Source organism: Schistocerca serialis, chromosome 2, assembly GCF_023864345.2.
Source record: "Schistocerca serialis cubense isolate TAMUIC-IGC-003099 chromosome 2, iqSchSeri2.2, whole genome shotgun sequence".
Lineage (NCBI taxonomy): Eukaryota > Metazoa > Arthropoda > Insecta > Orthoptera > Acrididae > Schistocerca > Schistocerca serialis.
This window is the reverse complement of record NC_064639.1, coordinates 562,122,640-562,143,158: the sequence shown is the minus strand read 5'-3', so window position 1 is coordinate 562,143,158 and position 20,519 is coordinate 562,122,640. Positions and strand designations below refer to the sequence as shown.

Sequence of the window (20,519 nt, the reverse complement as noted above, 5' to 3'; positions counted from 1 at the left end):
CAGCCTCATTCCCTCTCTTCCGAAGAGGGTGTGTAACATCAGTAATTTACACCAATTTAAACAGCTGCTTTCCCATGTGGGGTTGCTGGACCCCATGGGTCCCCATGTGGCAGATAGGGGAATGCCCTCCAGATATGGATGGTACCAAGGAAATAAAATACCTGGTGAGGACCAAAACCAGCAGGTATGAGGGCCAATGGCTTAGAAGAAAGGCAGAGGAGCCCCCAACCATCAACTGCTGCCTAGCAGTCAGTAGAAGGATCCACAAAGGCTAAGGATGTTCCCCTGTAAATGGAACCAGCTACCCGGCGAGCTGTAAGAGGCAACCCCTCAAATGGCTGAGCGGAAGATTAACAATCTTTCTCTGTAAAAGTCACTTGTTGTGAATGCTAACAAAGGAATAAGCTGGACAAATATTTTGATGATGACCCCAGCAAACAAAAAAAGGATAAGAGATATGTACATAGGAACATGGAATGTGCAGAGCTTATACCAAGATGGAGCCCTACTGCAGCTGCTAATGCAAGTGAACAACTGCAGTATAAAACTATTGGCTCTCCAGTAAATTAGGTGGAAGGGAAGTGACATAATGGACTCAGGAAATTTTACAGGTTTTGTGGTCACTAAAGAACTGAAACATGGTGAATGCACTTTGATCCAATCAATGAATGGATGTCCATATTAAGATTAAGGGGAAAATTTTTCAACATAACAATTATAAATCTACATGCACCCACAGAGGAGGCAGATGAACAACAGAAGGATGAGTTTTATAGCAAGGTAGAGCAGTTGTATGATCAGGCTCCTAAACATGATGTTAAGATCTTAATAGGAGACTTGAATGCAAAAACAGGAAAAGAAGATGCTTATCAGCCAATTATAGAAAGACATAGCCTCCATGAAATATCAAATGACAACGGAATTATTGTTGTAGATTTTGCTATAAGTAAAAACGTCTGTCAGCAATACATGTTTTCCACACAAAAAGATACAGAAAAAAATGTGGATATCACCAGTGGACAAAACAGAAATCAGATAGACCATATATTTATTGACCAGAGGCATGGATGAGACATAATGGATGTTAGGAGTCAACGTGGAGCTGACTGCAATTCAGACCATCATCTAGTGAGAATTAAATACAGGCAAAGACCTCACTATTGAGTAAACAAAAAGACCACAAACAGAAGAGCCTTGACATTAATAACCAAAGTCAGAAGAAATATGGAGAACATATCAGACGAATATAGAAGAGGGGATTAAGAATGATACCAGTAAATGAAATGAACATATAGAAATAATGTAGAAACAATGTAAGATTGCTATCCTTGAGGCAGCTGGGGAGGTTTTGGGACATGTACAGACTCAAAGGAAGGCAGATTGGTTTGATGAAGAATATGTGGGAAGAACTGAGGAGCAGGAATGAAATTATTTCAGAGAAGAACTAGAGAAAATCTGAATGAATATAATGAGAAGCGCTGTGTGGCTAAGAGGGTCTGCAGAAATAAGAAAAGAGCAATAGAAAAGAAAATATTGGAAGAAATTGAACAGTTATGAGAAGCGAAGCAAGTACTTGAAATGTACCAAAAGATTAAAGAAGGAAATGCTGGATTTCAAGCCAGAACAAATTTATGTGGAAATAAAGAAGGGGATTTGATAGGGGAAAGTAATAAAGTACTCGACAGATGGGCACAGTATTTCCAAGGGCTACTGAACCTGGAAGTAGAAGGATTAGAACAAGAAAACTGGTGGAAATAACATATTATGTACCAGAGGTTTTAACACCAGAACCCACACTGGAGGAAGCACTACAAGCCATTAAGACCTTAAAAAATAATAGGGCACCTGGAGAAGATCAGATACAGGCAGAACTTTTCAAATATGGTGGGAAAAAAATTGTGGAAAGCAATATACTAAGTAATACTGAACATTTGGTAGGAGAAGTGTTACGTCTGCCACAGATGGCCCCTGCCAGGCAGACTACACTCAAGACACCCCTGTGTACCATATAACATACACAAGCACTTGCAGGTGCAATCAAGAGGAAAACAATTCTTCAAAAATAAACAGAACCTTTTTCTGCAGAGGTCGCCTCAAAGACACAGGGAAGTTGGAGTACTCCGCCGACCTCCACCAGCTTTATAAGGCCAGCACAGCAGCAGTACAGCCAGTTCCTTGCTGAGCTAGGACCAGCTACGACGGACCTCACCGACGCTCTTGATGAATAGTCGTCTACTTGTTATTTGTTTTCTTTGTGTGTATATAGTGATTGTTCGAGAAGTGTAGTTCAGTTTCAATAAAAGACATTACACTGAGTGTTCTATAATACTGAGTATTCTTCAAGGAGAGCATGCCAATGGAGTGGAAAATGGCTATTATGTGGCCCATACATAAAAAAGGCTATAAATTAAACTGCCAGAATTACCGAGGAATATCCCTGCTAAATACTACATATAAAGTGTTCTCCAAGACCCTAACTAGGAGGCTTACTCCCTATGTGGAAGAGAGAATTGGAGACTATCGGTGTGGCTTTAGAAGAAATAGGTCAACAACTGACCAAACACTCACATTACGCACACTACTCGGAAAATGTTCTGAACATCAAATAAAGAAATATCAGCTTTATATTGATTTTAATCAAGCCTATGGTACCATCTCAAGAGTGACATTGCAGAATGTTATGGAAGAGGCAGGAATACCTAAGAAGCTCTCTAAACTTACTATGATGACCCTCAGTGAAACAAATTATAAAGTAAAAGTACAGTATGAAATCTCCAAAGAAGTGGAAGTGAAGAAGGACTGAGACAGGGTGACAATATCTTCTCACTGCTATTCAACCTCTTCCGAGAAAAAGTCATAAGTCAGATAGAGATAAATAGAGGAGGAACCATTTTTTAATCGTTCACTGCCATACCTAACCTACGCAGATGTTGTGGCATTACTCGCCCAAAACACTGTTGTGCTGGCTGATGCCTATCAACTGGAGAGAGGTGCAAAGGAACTTGGCCTGGTAGTCAATGTCGAAAAGACCAACTATATGGCAATGACCAGCCAGCAAAACGTACCAAATCTCAGGATAGCCGACAAGGAGTTTGAAAGAGTGAGAGACTTAAAGTACCTCAGATCGACTATCACAGAGACGGTTGACATCAGCAGCGAGGTGAAAGCTAGAATAGCAGGAGGCAACAGATGCTATTTTGCCACACTGCCCATACTTAGGGGCTCACTTCTATCACGAAAATCTAAAACCCTCATTTACAAAACAATTATAAGACCAGTTGTTGCCGAGACATGGACTGTGATTGCAAATGAGGAAAGGAACCTTAGCATTTGGGAGAGAAAGGATCTATGTAAAATATACGGCCCAATATACGATCAAGAATGTTGGCACATCCGTATGAATGCAGAATTAGAACAACTTTTGAAGAACCTGACATTGTCACTACCATTATGATAAGAAGACTGTGAAGGGCAGGACACATGGTTGGAATGGAGGAAGATAGAACATGTAAGAAGATTTTTGTAGCAATGGCAGATGGCAGACGACAGGAGGGATGTCCCAGAAAGAGACAGGTGGACAGAATGGAAAAAGACATGAAAAAGCTGGGTGTCAGAGGATGGAGACAGAATGCCATGGACCAGATAGAATGGCAGGATATTGTGATGCAGGCCAAGGCCCTCCAAGGGCTGTAGAACGGATTAGTAGTAGTGGTAGTAGTAGTAGTAGTAGTAATAATAATAACCTGCTGCTTTAATTTTGTCTTTTCTGGTAATCTGGATTGGAATACACCAAAGACTTTTTTGCAGAAAATTAATAATTTTCACTAATTTAAGCTATTGTTTTGACATTGTTTACATTGGGCCTCACCGGTATTTTGAATGAAGGAAAGATCTTGGATTAGAAGAATTTATACACAATACAAACTACTGGCACATGACAGGAATAAAATTGCTATTGTAATTATGGACTAACGAACACTTAAAGCTCTCATATTTCTAGTCATCAAGAGACAGCTATTTTTATGTTTTCTAGATAAAAATTGTTTGTATCCCAAATAAAAATATGACATGATAATTTTTCAGTCTGAATTAAGCATACTCATGTTTTAATTAGTGTTAGTTAATGGAATTGTAATCACAACTATGTAGAAATGTAAAATTTTACTTGTACAAAATTTAATTAATTGAATCTAGGACTTTCATTCAATAAACTAAGCCCTCTGTTCACCTGAAAATGATAGGGTGATTTATATTTAATTAAGTAAAGTAATATATGCAAATTAATTTGTTTCAATGATAGAACATGTAATTTATGGTTGTAATAGAAACAGATTCTTTTCTGTCTTTGCATGAAATTATCACTTCTATTTCACGTAAATGTCTATGGAATTTGGGAAGATGTATGTAAAAATTTTAATTGCTATAAATCTAAAAATTTAATATCTGACAATGACAGTAACTGTTTAAAACCATATAAATAGAGGTGATTTGTAGGCCACCATAAGTTAGTCAGAGGTTCCGTCTTACGTCAGTCATGAGACAGTATTAAGTCAATTCTATACATGTAGTTTGCTACCAAACATCTATCATGCAAAATAAATTTCTTTGTGAACAAGAAATACTGGAATTTATTTTAACCATTGCATAATTCCTGTGTGGAAATGCAGTAACATCAAGATGGACCTATGCCAGCATTAAGAAGCAGCATCCCAGATTACACAAGATGCGTATTATATATATGGTGGAGGATATCCACAATGTGACATGGTATTATTCTTGTACTTGTGTTAAGCAATGATACACATCCCAAACTTCATCACCCAAAAACATTTTCGCCATGTTATATTACTCTCTCTCTCTCTCTCTCTCTCTTTCTCTCTGTCTTTTACAGGTATATCTCCCTGTGACTGTAGCAGCTCTGAATGTTTGAGAGGTTAACTTGGATGGGAGTGAATCATTAATTGTGGGAGAACCAACAGAATAAGATCAAATTGTTTCACATATGGTGTCAAAGAATGATGCTGAAAATTAAGTGGATTGATCAAATGAGGATCTCTATAGAACAGATGAGAAACGGAATGTGTAGGAAACATTGTCTAAGAAGGCACAGGATGATAAAACCTGCAATGAGAGTCCAGCAAATAACCTTGATAGTACTAGAGGTAGCTCTAGAGGCCACAAACTGTAGGACCACATAGAAACTGGAATATACAGAACAAGTCATTACAGGCAAGATGTAAGGGATACTAAGGGACAAAGGGATTGCCACAGGGTAGGAAATCATGGCAGACCACATCAAACAGTCAGAAGACTCACTGAAAAAAAGTTAGTAGACCAACAAGCATGGGGAGCAAAGAAAGGGATGGGTTGTTGCAACTGTGGTAGAGATACACTTTGAGAAGCATTAAGTTGTGCACCATCACTAAACTGGAGTCTTAGAGGATGAGTCAGAGAGAGAGAACTGTAGGGGAGGTTGGAATACAGTGCTGGGACTGAAGAGGAATTGGATGAAAAATGACAGGAGATGCAAGAGTGAAAGCAAGGGAGTGAGAAGGGGACAACTCAGATGGGGAATAGCAGAGGTTTATATCAGAGTAACTGTGAGAAATGAGAGTACGTTGCTGAAACAGTTACTTCTTACATAGTACGGAGGCTATGAAGAAGCTTTTTAATTCACTGTTATTCTGGTTTTCATTGTTTTCAGAAATCACACAGTCAAGTTTACAATTATCCACTGCTTGATAGTGGCCATTCATTACTACAGACAGTTTTTCAGTTGTCGTACCCACATAGAGTGCTACAAAACAAATGCATCAAAGGCTATATATGAAATAGCTGCTTTTGTGGGTCAGATGTTTGTGTTGGGTTAGATAAAATATACCTGGGTATGGAAGGTAGTAAGTGTGCTAGTTTCATGTGAAGGTCTGGTATTGTCTCTGCCATGTCCGTAAGTGAATGTTGCATGAAGTTCAGGTTTGGGAGCCAGTGTGCCTAAGGGATGAACAACAATAATATGTTGTCTAGATGAATGATGAAATATTTCATTGGGAGATAAGGTTACAATTTATGAGATCTAATTTTTTGTGTGCAGATGGTCTCTCTCTTTTTAGAATGTGTTCAGATGAATGTGAAATGAGGTCACTTTGAAATTTGGAAGCGATGAGTGACCTAAATATCTGAATAAACAACACAATCAACAGTACTGGACACATTTTAATTTATTTGCAAAGATAGTCTATTATCTCTGAATTCAAGTTTATCATTACCACATTCAGACGCAACACAGAACCTGATCTGTATGAGTGTTTTATATGCACCTTGCGAACAAAATAAAACAAAACAAGCATATCTTTGTGGTCTGGGGCTATTCAAAAAGATATTGTCATTAGTTATTGCAAAAGATGCAATTGTGGTGTGTCTAATAGAGATCTAACAGCAAAAGAAAAAAGAAACAGTGGAAGTGCCTACCAAGCAAGCTGCAAATTAAACTGAAAGAAAAACTGTCTACTGCATAAAAGTGATTAGAATTCATGTCTCTGTGAGTTTATTTCAGTAACAATCAACGCAAATACATATTGGCAATAACACAGATACCACAAAAAATTTCAGTTGACTTTATTTCTTTTGGAGCAGTGATTATTTCATCTGATTTACATATCTGCAACATCAGTATTATTGTAAGCTTAATGGGGTAATCATATTTGTGCAAAGATCTGTAATGCTGTTAAGGAATGATTTTGAGGAAATTTATTGATATTATTTCCAGTATACAATGAATTTTTGATGTAATTACATGATTAATTTTGAAAGGAAGTGATATGTCAACTATACCCTTGTTTTTGTATTTATAATCAGTCTTCAAAAGGTATTCATGAGAATAGTTCTTATACAATGTGATTACTGTAAGCTGAGAAATAGTGTATTGAAAGGATCAGTGAAAGAGTGGAATTTTCCTTGTTTTGTTATTATCAAAACTCATTCTCTTGTGATCTTTATCTTAATGTATATTTTATCTTAAAATAACAAACTACTGATACACGGATGCACGTACATACATTTGTAAAGAGACAGGCAGGCATTAAATTACCTGTGGTAAACTGCTCTCACTCAATAGATTCATACAGTAATTAGTTTCTTATAGACTATGATGCCTCACTTAAAATTAATTTGCCTAGCACATGTGCTTTTGTTATGCATTCACCTAAAACAAGTTCAGGTAAGAGACAAATCATGTCTAAGTGCTCTTAATTTTGTAACAAGTAGGTTAAAATTGGAAAAAAATGTACTTCATATCTATTTTGTATATTATTTTCTGTAATCAACATTTTTTGGTTCAGAATCGAACCTTTAGAATAATATATGTTATTGAGTGAAGCTGTTGTTCTTATTGTTGAAAATTTTGTTTATTGCCTACAACTTTTTCATAATAAATCTTATTTTTATGTTAGGGTGCAGGAAGTTACAAAACAATTGACACACCACTGGGCTCTCTAAGAGGTCAGCAGTTAACCACTACAGCTGGAAATACTGTTTATTTCTTCAGAGGAATTCCATATGCTGAACCTCCAGTTGGGTCTCTGCGTTTTCAGGTGAGAAAAAGATTAGTACTGCAAATGAAAAAATTTATATATTTGTAAATATGTATTTAAAAGTAATGATCAATGGTAGAAGCATAAAACTATTTTCAGATTCAGTAGCTGGTATCAAAAGACAAAGCCTCAAGTATATACAACATTTAAAACTGTTACATCAAAAGAACCAAGACTGAATATCAAAATTGTTAGTCCTTCTGATGGAAGTCTTATTTTGCTTATGATCCAAAATATTGTTTCTATTAAGCAAGCATTCAGTTAACAGAAATGCCTCTTTGATAACATCATCATTTAATTTTGCTATTTATTATGTTATTTTCATAATTTCTTTTGCAATTTAGTTTCATTTTTTTCCTTAGTTTACATATACTACTTTTGTTACATTCTGGACTTTCCATTCTTTGATTTTATTTTTCTGTCTTCCTTGCATTTGCATATTGCTGGCATTTGATAGTGACTCAAGTGAATAATATTTAAAACACATACCATGCATAAGTATTCGTAATGGGCTACTTTCATCTATGTGCCAAATATTATGACTGTGAATCCAATGCTCTCTCTTGTACTTTGTAGGAATAGATTGAAGACATTTGCATTTCATTACTGATATCCTATCTTTGTCATACAGAAAATGCATAATTTTTATATTTTGTAGTATCCTCAACATAACAGAAGCAGTTCAAAGTAATTATTTTAAATATTTAACACTTTAAGGTCCAGCCACTTAGAAAGCTTTTGGGCCCAGAAAATCAGCCGTTTATGTCATTATTTGAAATTTTACTGGCTGATCTGTGTTGGAGATATCTTAAAGGGCAATTAATACTGACTTGTCCCATACCAATTTGTATCTATGTACAAAAATAATCAAGAGGATCAATAAGATGATACAATACAATACACACTAAAAAGACCAAGCTTCAAGTTTTGTTTCTCATCACTATCATATTTCTGCACTATATTGCAAATTTTACAATACTGATGAGAGAAAATATAACTATCTTTTTAAAAAATGTGCAAGGTAGGTTTTTGAATAATTTCACACATAATTGGCCTATGCATGGAAAAGTCTGAAACACTCTGGCATGAAGAGAAATATGTTGCAGTTAGGGCAATATCAGCTTGTTTAATAATTTCAATTACATGATTTTGACAGTAATACCATCATACAAACCTACTGCTGATAGTTGCACTAAGAACAAGTTTTGAGCCATTGTTGTGCCTTTTCTATAAGAGTTCTTCATCAATTTCTTCAGACTTTCTCATTCAGATATTTCTCCCTCCAATCCAGAGTCATAAATTGTTTCATCTAGTTTCCAACCCTTTTCACTCTCTTAACAAATGTGACATACTTGTCACAGAATTACAGAAAATATCAAAAGTTAATGGCTACTTGCATGAAACTCATGACAATGCAAACGCACAATGGCTCAGTTAGTTGTGACAGCAACTCTTAAACTCGCTACTGTTTCTTTTGAAATAATTCTGTAAACTGACGACAGAGATCTGCACCAGTCAAGGGACAGGTAGATAGATGTACATACATTGTTCACATATGAAATAAGTCCAGTTTTTGAGCTTAGTTGACTAACTCATCATAAACCATTGCAGCCCAAAATATACTCATGTATGGACCGGTCGCAGCAGTATCATGGCCCAAGTTGTGTGCAGGCTTTGTCATCAAAGTGTTAGAGTGAGGTGCCTAAACAGATACCATCATAAAATAATCTTACTGATATCTTGTCTACAACATGGAACTTGTATATACTATCCACAGTAGCTAAAATGATGTGAGAGCAGAAGAGGCTGTGTTTTGTGCTATTGTTTAACACATCCCAGGTACACCTCTTTTAAACATATCCATATGGTCTGTTTCCAGTGCCATAGTAAACAGTAAATGTGGTACCTGTGCATGTTCAGAATCCAGAATAAATTGAACAGATCTTACATACTGAAGGATATGATTCCAAATAAGGCAGCAGATATCCAACATTGTCCACAAGAAAATGTATGTTGATGGCAGTAGAATTGTTCTGCAGTTTGCTTCAAATGCCAGTTCTCTGAATGTTCTCTTAATGAACTTCAGAATCCTCAAAATAAACAACTACAATGTGTATTAGAGATGAAAAAAGACCCACTGTGACACTTGCTAAGGAAAGAGGTGGAGTGGAAATAGTATTTGGCACAACAAGAACATACTAAATAAGAGAATGTCTCAAAACACCTCCAGTGCTTCATTATTATGATGTACATGAAGATGAGAAATTGTCAGTTGATACCAGCAAATGAGTTATAGTAGCTGTCCTATTTTAAAGTGAACAACCAGTTGCATATGCTACAAACTCATAGTCACCAGCACAATAGATCCATCCACAAATAGAAAGAGGTCACAGCAGTTAAATTTACAGTCAAAAAATTTCGTGAAGATAATTATGGCAAAAAATTGATCACAAAGGACCGGAGTCAATTTTAAAAATAATTATTGAGAGGTGCACCTGCAGGACTAATTATTGATATTTGGCCATACACTCATAAAGTAATTCATACTAAAGCATCAAAACATACGAATACCTGATATTCTAAGTAGAGTCTGCAAGGAACAAGAAGATAAAGCAGAAATGGAGGAACTGGAAGTACTGATGGTTTCATCTGACAGTGGAGAATTCCTGATTTAAATGAAGGAAGCTACATTAAAGGATAAAAATATTAGTCACCTGACCATATGCAATGCAAGGATTTCCAAATACAGTTAAGGAATTTCCACAAGCACTGTCATATTTTTGGACCTTTAAAGAAATGATTAGCTATGCTGGAGGAATTCCTTCAAAGGATAAAATATAATTATGCCAGCACAATTAACTGGAAGGACACTGAAATCAATCCATGAAAGACACCTTGCCATAGAATATTGTTGCAAGAGAGCTGTAGAATATGTGTACTGGAGAAATATGAAACAAGACATTAAGAAATACATATCAAGATGTAACATACGAGGTGTGGCTAGAAAAAAACTGGTCTAGTACTGGTGAAACAATAAAACGAATGCAATAAGGCTGAAAGTCGCGTGGCCTGTCACGTGACTCTCGCTCCGCCTACTGCTCGAGTTTCATCTGCCTCCTGCACTCAGTCTGCCTGTGGCGTCTGTTTTAAGTAGTTGACGTTGCGTCAGTGCTTCAGAAAATATTGAGTGTACAGAAAGAACAGCGTGTTAACATCAAATTTTGTTTCAAACTAGGAAAATCTGCAAGTGAAACGTTTGTAATGTTACAACAAGTGTACGGCGATGATTGTTTATCACAAACACAAGTGTTTGAGTGGTTTAAACAATTTAAAGATGGCCGTGAAGACACCAGTGATGACACTCGCACTGGCAGACCATTGTCAGCAAAAACTGATGTAAACATTGAAAAAATTGGTAAACTTGTTCAACAAGATCGCCGTTTAACAATCAGAGCAGTGTCTGAGTTAACAGGAGTTGACAAGGAAAGTGTTAGGCAGATTCTTCATGAAAGTTTCAACATGAACAAAGTGTGTTCAAAAATGGTTCCAAAGTGTCTCACAATTTAACAGAAGGAACGCCGAAGAATGATTTGTTCTGACATCCTGGAAAACATTGAAAGTGATCCCACCTTCTTACAAAATGTTATTACTTGTGATGAATCGTGGTTTTTTACTTATGATCCCATAACTAAACGCCAATCGATGCATTGGAAAACTCCTGGTTCTCCACGACAAAAAAAAGCACGAATGTCAAAATCGAAATTCAAGGCAATGATGATTGTTTTTTTTGACATCAAAGGGATTGTGCACATTGATTGGGTACCGGAGGGACAAATAGTGAATCAGCATTACTACATTAGCGTCCTGGCTACCCTACGTGAGCGAGTACGGAGAAAATGGAACGATTTGTGGAGAAAAAAGTCATGGATCCTTCACCAAGACAATGCCCCAGCTCACAGTGTGTTGTCAGTGAAGACGTTTTTGGCAAAACACAACATTCCCATCTTAGATCATCCACCCTACTCACCTGATTTGGCCCCCTGTGACTTTTTTCTTTTCCCTAAAGTCAAGTCAGCTTTGAAAGGAACTAGATTTGAGACTGTTGAAGCAGTAAAAGAAAAAGCGACGGAAGTAATGTATGGACTTACCGAAAATGATCTGCAGCATTGCTATGAACAGTGGAAAATTCGTATGGAGCGGTGTAGAGACCGAGGAGGAGAGTACATTGAAGGAGATAACATGAAATTGTAAATAATTGTAAATAAATGTTTTTTCCAGCATCAGTCTGGTTTTTTTCTAGCCGCACCTCGTATGTCAACAGCTTTCAAGAAATGAGATAAATGAACCAATTATAGTAAAATCAATACTAAGTGGTGGCTAGAGCAAAAGGATGTGAAAGTTAAGGAAATGTGCAAGCTTTCAGAGCCAGTGACTCCTTATCCTGAAAGAAGGGTTGAGGGGGAAGGTAGGGTATTGAGGGTTACAATTCAAGCACAACCTCTATTTTATTTTATTTTTTTCAGTGTGTACCTTTTTCCCTTTCCCATGGCAACTCTGTGCTATTATCTTTTATTCTGTTGTTGATATGAGGTTGCCAACTGTTATGGTTTCTTGTGCTTGTTTAGAAGTGAATAGCTGTTAACTGTAGTTCATAAAATAAATCATTATTATCACTCATAAACTGATAATTCATGTGCCCGAGGAATGCCCACAGCTCTCTAGTTTAATCAGGTTATGGGCCCAGAGGTGCATTGATCTACAGGACACATAATTTGCTTATATAGTACAAGGGATGTGATCTCAATATTGATCATGGTTGTTGAGGCAGGGGAATATAAAATTCCGCTGTTTGTGGAATCAGTTTTAGTAACTGGAAATTTCAAAATGAGGTATTATTAAATGAGATCTATGTGTTGGAATTTATTTGAATGAAGTATTCAGAAATTGTCATATTTGAAGATAATTATATGGCAGAAGTACAAGCAAAGGAAGTTGCACAATTGCATCCTCAGGGTCTTTCGTGGTGGAAAGACTGGATAAAATCCTCTCAGTTTTCAAGCTGCATCAATTCCAATAAAACTCTTGAGCTTTCAACAGCTAGCTTCACTGTCATTGTCAGGAGTAAAAGTGCTGACTGCCATGAATGGCACTATTTCCCATGTATATACCTATGATTACACCCACTGGCACCAATCAGAGAGGGACAAAATGATGCGTGCGCGGAAGGCGAATTGAGCAGCTCATAGCTTATTAGAAGACAACACATAGCAGTCACTCTGACACAGGCCATAGTCAGGAAGACAGGGAAGTTATTAAAGGAATCTGGTTTACCAGATGAAGTGGTGAAGAAATTCATGCTTCACACTGCGAGACCTTCCAGGCTTTATGGACGGCCAAAGATATATTAGGAACTTGTTCCTCTTATACCCATTGTTAGTGCAATCAACTCGCCTGCCTGTAGACTGGCAAAACATGTTACAGGATTATTAGAGCCAAAGCTGGATCATTGTGAACACCATGTTGTAAACTCACAGACATTTGTTGAAATGCTCAAGACAAGGAAAATAGGTCAAAACAATGTAATGGTTAGTCTGGACGTGGGGTCACTTTTAATGAGGATGCCAGTACAAGACATACTGGATATTTTGGCTAAACAGTCTCCACTTGGAATTCTCAAGTTGTTATCATGTTCTAGCAACAATGTACTTCTTGTACCATGATGAATATTATGAAATGATGGGTGGCACAGCAATGGGCTCACCACTGTTTCCTGCAGTCACAAATTTCTTCGTGGAGCACTTTGAGGAAAAGACTCTGAACTACAGGGTGCTGTGTCCATCTTGCATCCTCAGATACATCGATGACACCTTCCTGATATGGCCTCATGGTGAAAATACAATGCAGCAGTTCATGGTCACATGAACGTGTCAATCCCAACATTAAATTTACCATCTAGATGGAGAAGGATGGCAAACTAGCATTCTTAGATGTTTTAGTTGAGTGGAAGGAAGGAGGCTGGTTTGTTCATTCAGTGTACAGGAAACTGGCACACACTGATTGATATTTAAATGCTGATAGTTTTCATCACTCTGTACACAAGAAAGCGGTCCTGAACACGTTAATGCTCAGAGCCAAAGTTATTTATGATGACGACCACCTACAGTCTGAATTGGAGCAACTGAGGCATGTGTTCAGGGAGAATGGCTACAGCAAAAGAGACACTGCAAATGCTGTTGGGTGTACCAAAGAAGGACGTCTTGTGAATCGGCAGAAGAAGTTGAGCTGATGGCTTTCCTGCCATACTGTGGGGCAGAGCAGCAAGGTAGGATGTCTGCTGCAGAGACATGGACTGAGACCAGCGGTCTGGCCCACCCCCAAGATATGAGATATGTTGTGCCCTGTTAAAGATGACATAGCTCTTCATGTATCCAGTATGTGTTGTCCCTTGCGAGTGCAGCAGCATCTATATAGGCCAGACAATTCCCACAACTGCAGAGCATTTTACCAAGCACAAGAGACATATTAAGCAAAGAGAGATTGACACAACAGCCATAGCTGAGCATTGCCTTGAAAACAGACACAAGATACAGTTTGAGAACACAAAGACTGATGGCTCATGTGTCAACATACTGGGACTCAGTTATAAAAGAGGTGGCTGAGATTAGAATGAACAGCAACAATTTCAACAGAGACCAGGGCTACTCACTGGGTGTATTGTGGGGCAGGCTTTAGATATTGAAAGGAAGCAACGGTGGATGTTTAACGTTTATAGGGAGGCGGGAGCAGCAGTTTCATACATGGCACTGGCCTGTTATGCCATCTGACATCACACGGTCCTGCGGCAGGCTGGAGCTGTTACGAGATGCCCAACTCATCTTTCACACACATGTCATTTTGGCCCTCTCTGATTGGCACCAGTGGATGTAATCATATTTATATAAGCATGAAATGGTGCCAGTTCTGGCAGTCAATAGTTTTACTCCTGATGATAATGGTGGATCTAGCCACCGAAAGCTCAAGAATTTTTTTGGAACTGAGACGGCTTGAAAATGAAGATGATTTTATCCAAGATGCACAATTAGCAACTTTGAAGAAATGCGACAGCAAATAAAAGTCACAAATTGTACAGAGAATTACAGATACTTATCTGGAGTATGCCAAAGAGAAAGCTACCCCATTTGATATGTGGTCAGTGCTAAGCAATGTTTTCAAGCAAAGGGGAATGGCAAACCAGTTGTTAATTTGGCAAATTTTACTAATGATGAAATTTGACACAACAAAAAACTTGATTATTGGTTATTTTCTGCAAAATCACAAATTGATTTGAGAACTATGATTGTCTGATGCAAAAGTGGAAGAAGCTGATGTTGTTTGACATCTTTTGTTGACAATGCCTCCAGATTATGATAATCTTGTCACAGTACTAGAAAGACTGTGATCAGATACGTTAACTCTAGATTTCATCACAAACCAGCTTTTGCATGAAGGGACGAGGAGGTAAGTTGCTGTCAGGAAAGACCACATTAAATCATTGACAGTTTTCTTGTCACAGCCAGGACAGAAATTTAAGTCTGGTAAGTATGGTAAAGTATTAAATCAGATAGCAGAGGTACTTATCATTTAGTTTTTCCTTGTTATAATTATAGTTTGAAAGGATATAAAATGTCAGGTTGTTGAAAGCCAAAGAAAAATGAAGCACAGAAACTGAAAAAAACTCTGCAGGGGCAACCTCTGATAATCAAGATGGGAAAGAGAATAATTACTGTTTCCTCACAGCTAGTTGTAAAAATTCATCAAAATTTAGTGGCATTAAATGGTATTCGGATTCTGGAGCTATAAATAATTTAATAAATAATAACATACAATTGAAATGTGTGAAAATGTTTCCATAATCAATTAAAATCAATGTTGTGAAGTTTGCAGCATTTTATAAATGCATTGTTGAAACTGAAGTTACGAGTTATGTAAAATAGCCAGAAAATTCTAATTTGGAATATAGATATTTTCTCAGTTGCAGACCTCAGCTATAACCTGTCGTCAGCATGTAAACTAGAACTGAAAGGTTTACAGGTAGTTTTTGAGCACTATGTATGAGTCAAACATGTACACACTAAATTTTATATGCAAGGGACTTCAATGTCATGTAGCCTCAGCAATAGAGACTATTGAATTATGGTGTGAAGAGTTGTCTTATCTGAGTTACGTAAGTTTTCATAGGTTACAGATGCAAGTTGATGGAATGAATTTCAAACATGACTAGTCAGTTTATGATTTTTATTATACATGTATTGATGGGGAACAGATGTCATATCCCCATAAAACATGAAGAGCAAAAACAACCAGACCACTAGAACCTATTCATAATGATCTAGATGGATCAGTTACTCCAAACTCATATGAAAATAAAATGTATGTTTTAACTTTTATTGATTATTTTACTAATTTTTCTTGTGTCTATTTGCTAGAAACATAGTCAGAAGTGTTGTATTTTTCAAAATTCTTGAAGCAATGTCTACATCTCATTTTAATTTGAAAATTAATCATTTTCACTGTGGTTATGGGTGAGAGTTTCTCAAATTAGCTGAAGACTTTCTGTTAAATTTTGAGCATTCAATTTGAGTTAACTATGTTATATATACCATAGCACAATGGAGTTTCTGAACATCTAAATAGGACTATTTTGGACAAAGCATGTTGTATGCCTTTCAAATCAAAACTCGACATGAGTTGCTGGACAGAAGCAATGTTGGCCACAGTTTATATTACAAATAGGAGTCCAACTAAAGCCTTGGTAGGAAAACTATTAGCAGAATGAAATTTTCACTCTGCAGTGGAGCGTGTGCTGATATGAAACTTTCCTGGCAGATTAAAACTGTGTGCCAGACTGAGACTTCAACTCGGGACCTTTGCCTTTCTCGGGCAAGTGCTCTACCAACTAAGCAACCCGTCCCCACAGCTTTAATTCTGCCAGTATCTCATTTCCTATCTTCCAAACTTCACAGAAGCTCTCCTGCACACCTTGCAGAACTAGCACAACAGGAAGAAAGGATATTGTGGAGACATGGCTTAGCCACAGCCTGGGGGATGTTTCCAGAGTGAAATATTCACTCTACAGAAGAGTGTGCGCTGATATGAAAGTTAAGGAAATGTGCAAGTTTTTGGAGCCAATGGCTCCTTCTTTTGGCAGGATGGTTGAGGGGGAAGGAAGAGGGATGAAGGTAAAGGACTGGTGTGGCTCAGGGGAGACTTACTGGACAGTATGAGAAGAAAGGACTGATTGTTGTGGACTGTACTGGATAACACTGAAAACCTTTAAGTTCACAGGTTTTCAAATCTCATCCAGTGCAGTATTTCAGTTGTTTATTGTGTATTCAGTTTGATAACAGATGATAGAAAATATGTTGGTGACTCTGTCTGATTTAATAAACTAGCACAGTGTCATCCATGATTATCTGATAATAATAAAATCTTATGCCTTGTGCCTGTACACCTTCCAACACTTTCAACTTTCTAGCAACTATCACGACTTATTTTACAGGAGATGCAGTTCTAACTATTTATTAACATTTCAAGAGCACTTTGTTTACTTTTGGAGTTTCCATAATTCATCACAGATAACACTTATAGCAGTTGGCAGTGATTGTGCACTAAATTTACACTTCCATCACACTTTTTTTCCCCCATAATCTGTATACTGTTTTTGTACACACAACGTTTGCCCACTTAGCCAAAGAAGTTATTTTCTTGAGTGCATTTCATTATATCTCACTTCAACATTATCTCACATTTTTCTATTTTTTTTTTTTTTTTTTTTTTTTTTTTTTTTTTTTTTTTTTTTTTTTTTTTTTGATACATTATAAACTTTCACATTGGTTCTCAGCTTGGTTCATCTACATCTACATCTATACTTCGCAAGCAACCTGACGGTGTATGGCGGAAGGTACTTTGAGTACATCTATCGGTTCTCCCTTCTATTCCAGTCTCGTATTGTTCGTGTAAAGAAAGATTGTCAGTATGCCTCTGTGTAGGCTCTAATCTCTCTGATTTTATCCTCAAGGTCTCTTTGCGAGACATACATAGGAGGAAGCAATATTCTGGTTGACTCCTCGGTGAAGGTATGTTCTCGAAACTTCAACAAAAGCCTGTACCAAGCTACTGAGCATCTCTCTCGCAGAGTCTTCCACTGAAGTTTATCTGTCATCTCCGTAATGCTTTCATGATTACTAAATGATCCTGTAATGAAGTGCGCTGCTCTCCATTGGATCTTCTCTATCTCTTCTATCAACCCTATCTGGTACGGATCCCACACCAGTGAGCAGTATTCAAGCAGTGGGCGAACAAGTGTACTGTACCCTACTTCCTTTGTTTTTGGACTGTATTTCCTTAGAATTCTTCCAATGAATTTCAGTCTGGCATTTGCTTTACCAACGATTAATTTTATATGGTCATTCCATTTTAAATCACTCCTAAAACCTACTCCCAGATAATTTATGGAATTAACTGCTTCCAGTTGCTGACCTGCTATATTGTAGCTAAATGATAAAGGATCTTTCTTTATATGTATTTGCAGCACATTACACTTATCTACATTGAGATTCATCTGCACCATGCGTCAATTCATTGCAGATCCTCCTGCATTTCAGTACAATTTTTCATTGTTACAATCTCTCGATATACTACAGCATTATCCACAAAAGCCTCAGTGAACTTCTGATGTTATTCTCAAGGTCATTAATATATATTGTGAAGAGCAATGGTCCTACAGCACTCCCCTGCAGCACACCTGAAATCACTCTTACTTCAGAAGACTTCTCTCCATTGAGAATGACGTGCTGCGTTCTATTATCTAGGAACTCTTCAATCCAATCACACAATTGGTCTGATAGTCAATATGCTCTTACTTTGCTCATCAAACGACTATGGGGAACTATATCAAATGCCTTGCAGAAGTCAAGAAAAATGGCATCTACCTGGGAACCTGTGTCTGTGGCCCTCTGAGTCTCGTGGATGAATAGCATGAGCTGGGTTTCACACAGTCGTCTTTTTTGAAACCCATTCTGAGTCCTACAGAGTAGATTTCTAGTCTCCAGGGAAGTCATTATACTCAAACATAATATGTGTTCCAAAATTCTACAACTGATCGACGTTAGAGATATAGGTCTATAGTTCTGCACGTCTGTTCGACATCCCTTCTTGATAACGGGGATGACCTGTGCCCTTTTCCAATCCTTTGGAACGCTATGCTTTTCTAGAGACCTATGGTACACCTCTCCAAGAATGTGGCAAGGGGGGGGGGGGGGGGGGGGGGGGCAAGTTCCTTAACGTACTCTGTGTAAAATCGAACTGGTATCCCACCAGGTCCAGCATCCTTTCCTCTTTAGAATGATTTTAATTGTTTTTCTATCCCTCTGTCATCTATTTAGATATCTACCATTTTGTCATCTGTGTGACAATCTAGAGAAGGAACTACAGTGCAGTCTTCCTCTGTGAAACAGCTTTGGAAAAAGACATTTAGTAATTCGGCCTTTAGTCTGTCATCCTCTGTTTCAGGACCAATTTGGTCACAGAGTGTCTGGACATTTTGTTTTGATCCACCTTCCGCTTTGATATAAGACCAAAGTTTCTTAGGATTTTCTGCCAAGTCAGTACATAGAGCTTTACTTTCGAATTTGTTGAACGCCTCTCACACAGCCCTCCTCACACTACATTTTGCTTCATGTAATTTTTGTTTGTCTGTAAAGCTTTGGCTATGTTTATGTTTGTTGAGAAGTTCCCTTTGCTTCTGTAGCAGTTTTCTAACTTGGTTGTTGCACCATGGTGGCTCTTTTCAATCTCTTATGATCTTGCTTGGCACATACTCATCTAACACATATTGTACAATGGTTTTGAACTTTGTCTACTGATCCTCAACACTATCTGTACTTGAGATTCCTGTTAATATGATCTATTTCTGTTTAATAGCAAGAACAATTTCCTGAACTTAACTTCCTAAAGTGACATAGCAATGTCAAGAGTGATATGTCGTGCCATTTCTTTATAGGCTGTGAAAAGATCCAGGATTTAATTTTTAATGGTGGCACACAGACTAATGACTGTGATCTGTATGTCACCATCACTTGTCCCATGTCTGAACAAATACTGCTGATAAAAATTTGTTTCACTGAGTAGACTCAAAATGACTATCTTTGGATGCAAAAGGAATACACCATCATCCTACAAAGTGTAACCTACTTGTTCTGACCCAAGCATAATGAAATGGAAAGTTCAGAATGGGATTACAACAATATGAAAAGGATAGATTGTTACTCACCACATAGAGGAGACATTGAGTTGCAGACAGAAAAGTCCTTCTTCCAAAATAGAAAACACACATTCACACAAACACAAATCACACAGTCATGGCCACTGTCTTCAGGTGCTGGGACTTCACTCACAATAAAACACAGCAAGGAAGAACAAGAAAGGCTGGTTACTGAGTAATGTAATGTGTTAGACTAAAGAAACAAAGGAAAACAGCAGTGGGCTGTGGGATGGAAGGAAAGCCATTTGGCAAAAATCAAACTGTGGAAAGTCAAGGGTGGAATGAGAACAATATCAAAAGAATATTCAAATAAATTACAAGAATGCAGCCAGGTGACTTAGCCAACAACTGTCAATATTTTGACAGGACACACCCTGCCATTTTCAAGACATAACTGCAACAAGGAAGTGCTGTGCAAGGGCATTTAAAAGTCCAGCTTTCAGAGAAACTCTGAAGCTTCAAGAGTTTCGCTGAAAACCAATATTTTAAGTTTCCTTGCAGAACACTTTCTTGCTAAAATTTTGCCTTGAAAATGGCAGGATGTGCTTCTGTCAAAATATTGGTAGTTGTTGACAATGTCATCAACTGCATTCCTGTAAGTTATTTGAACATTACTGAAATGTTTTGAC

At 37.5% G+C, this 20,519-nt stretch overlaps 1 protein-coding gene across 1 annotated transcript in view; it reads left to right on the top strand.

Annotated features, from left to right (window-relative positions):
- The first annotated feature begins 1,685 nt into the window (after positions 1-1,685).
- The window catches only part of LOC126456210 (esterase E4-like), an 80,197-nt gene continuing 61,363 nt past the window's right edge, over positions 1,686-20,519 (top strand). Inside the window, exons 1-2 of the mRNA XM_050091964.1 lie at positions 1,686-1,934; positions 7,449-7,589. Coding sequence (XP_049947921.1) covers positions 1,686-1,934; positions 7,449-7,589 — 390 coding nt within the window. The remainder of the gene's footprint in view (positions 1,935-7,448; positions 7,590-20,519) is intronic.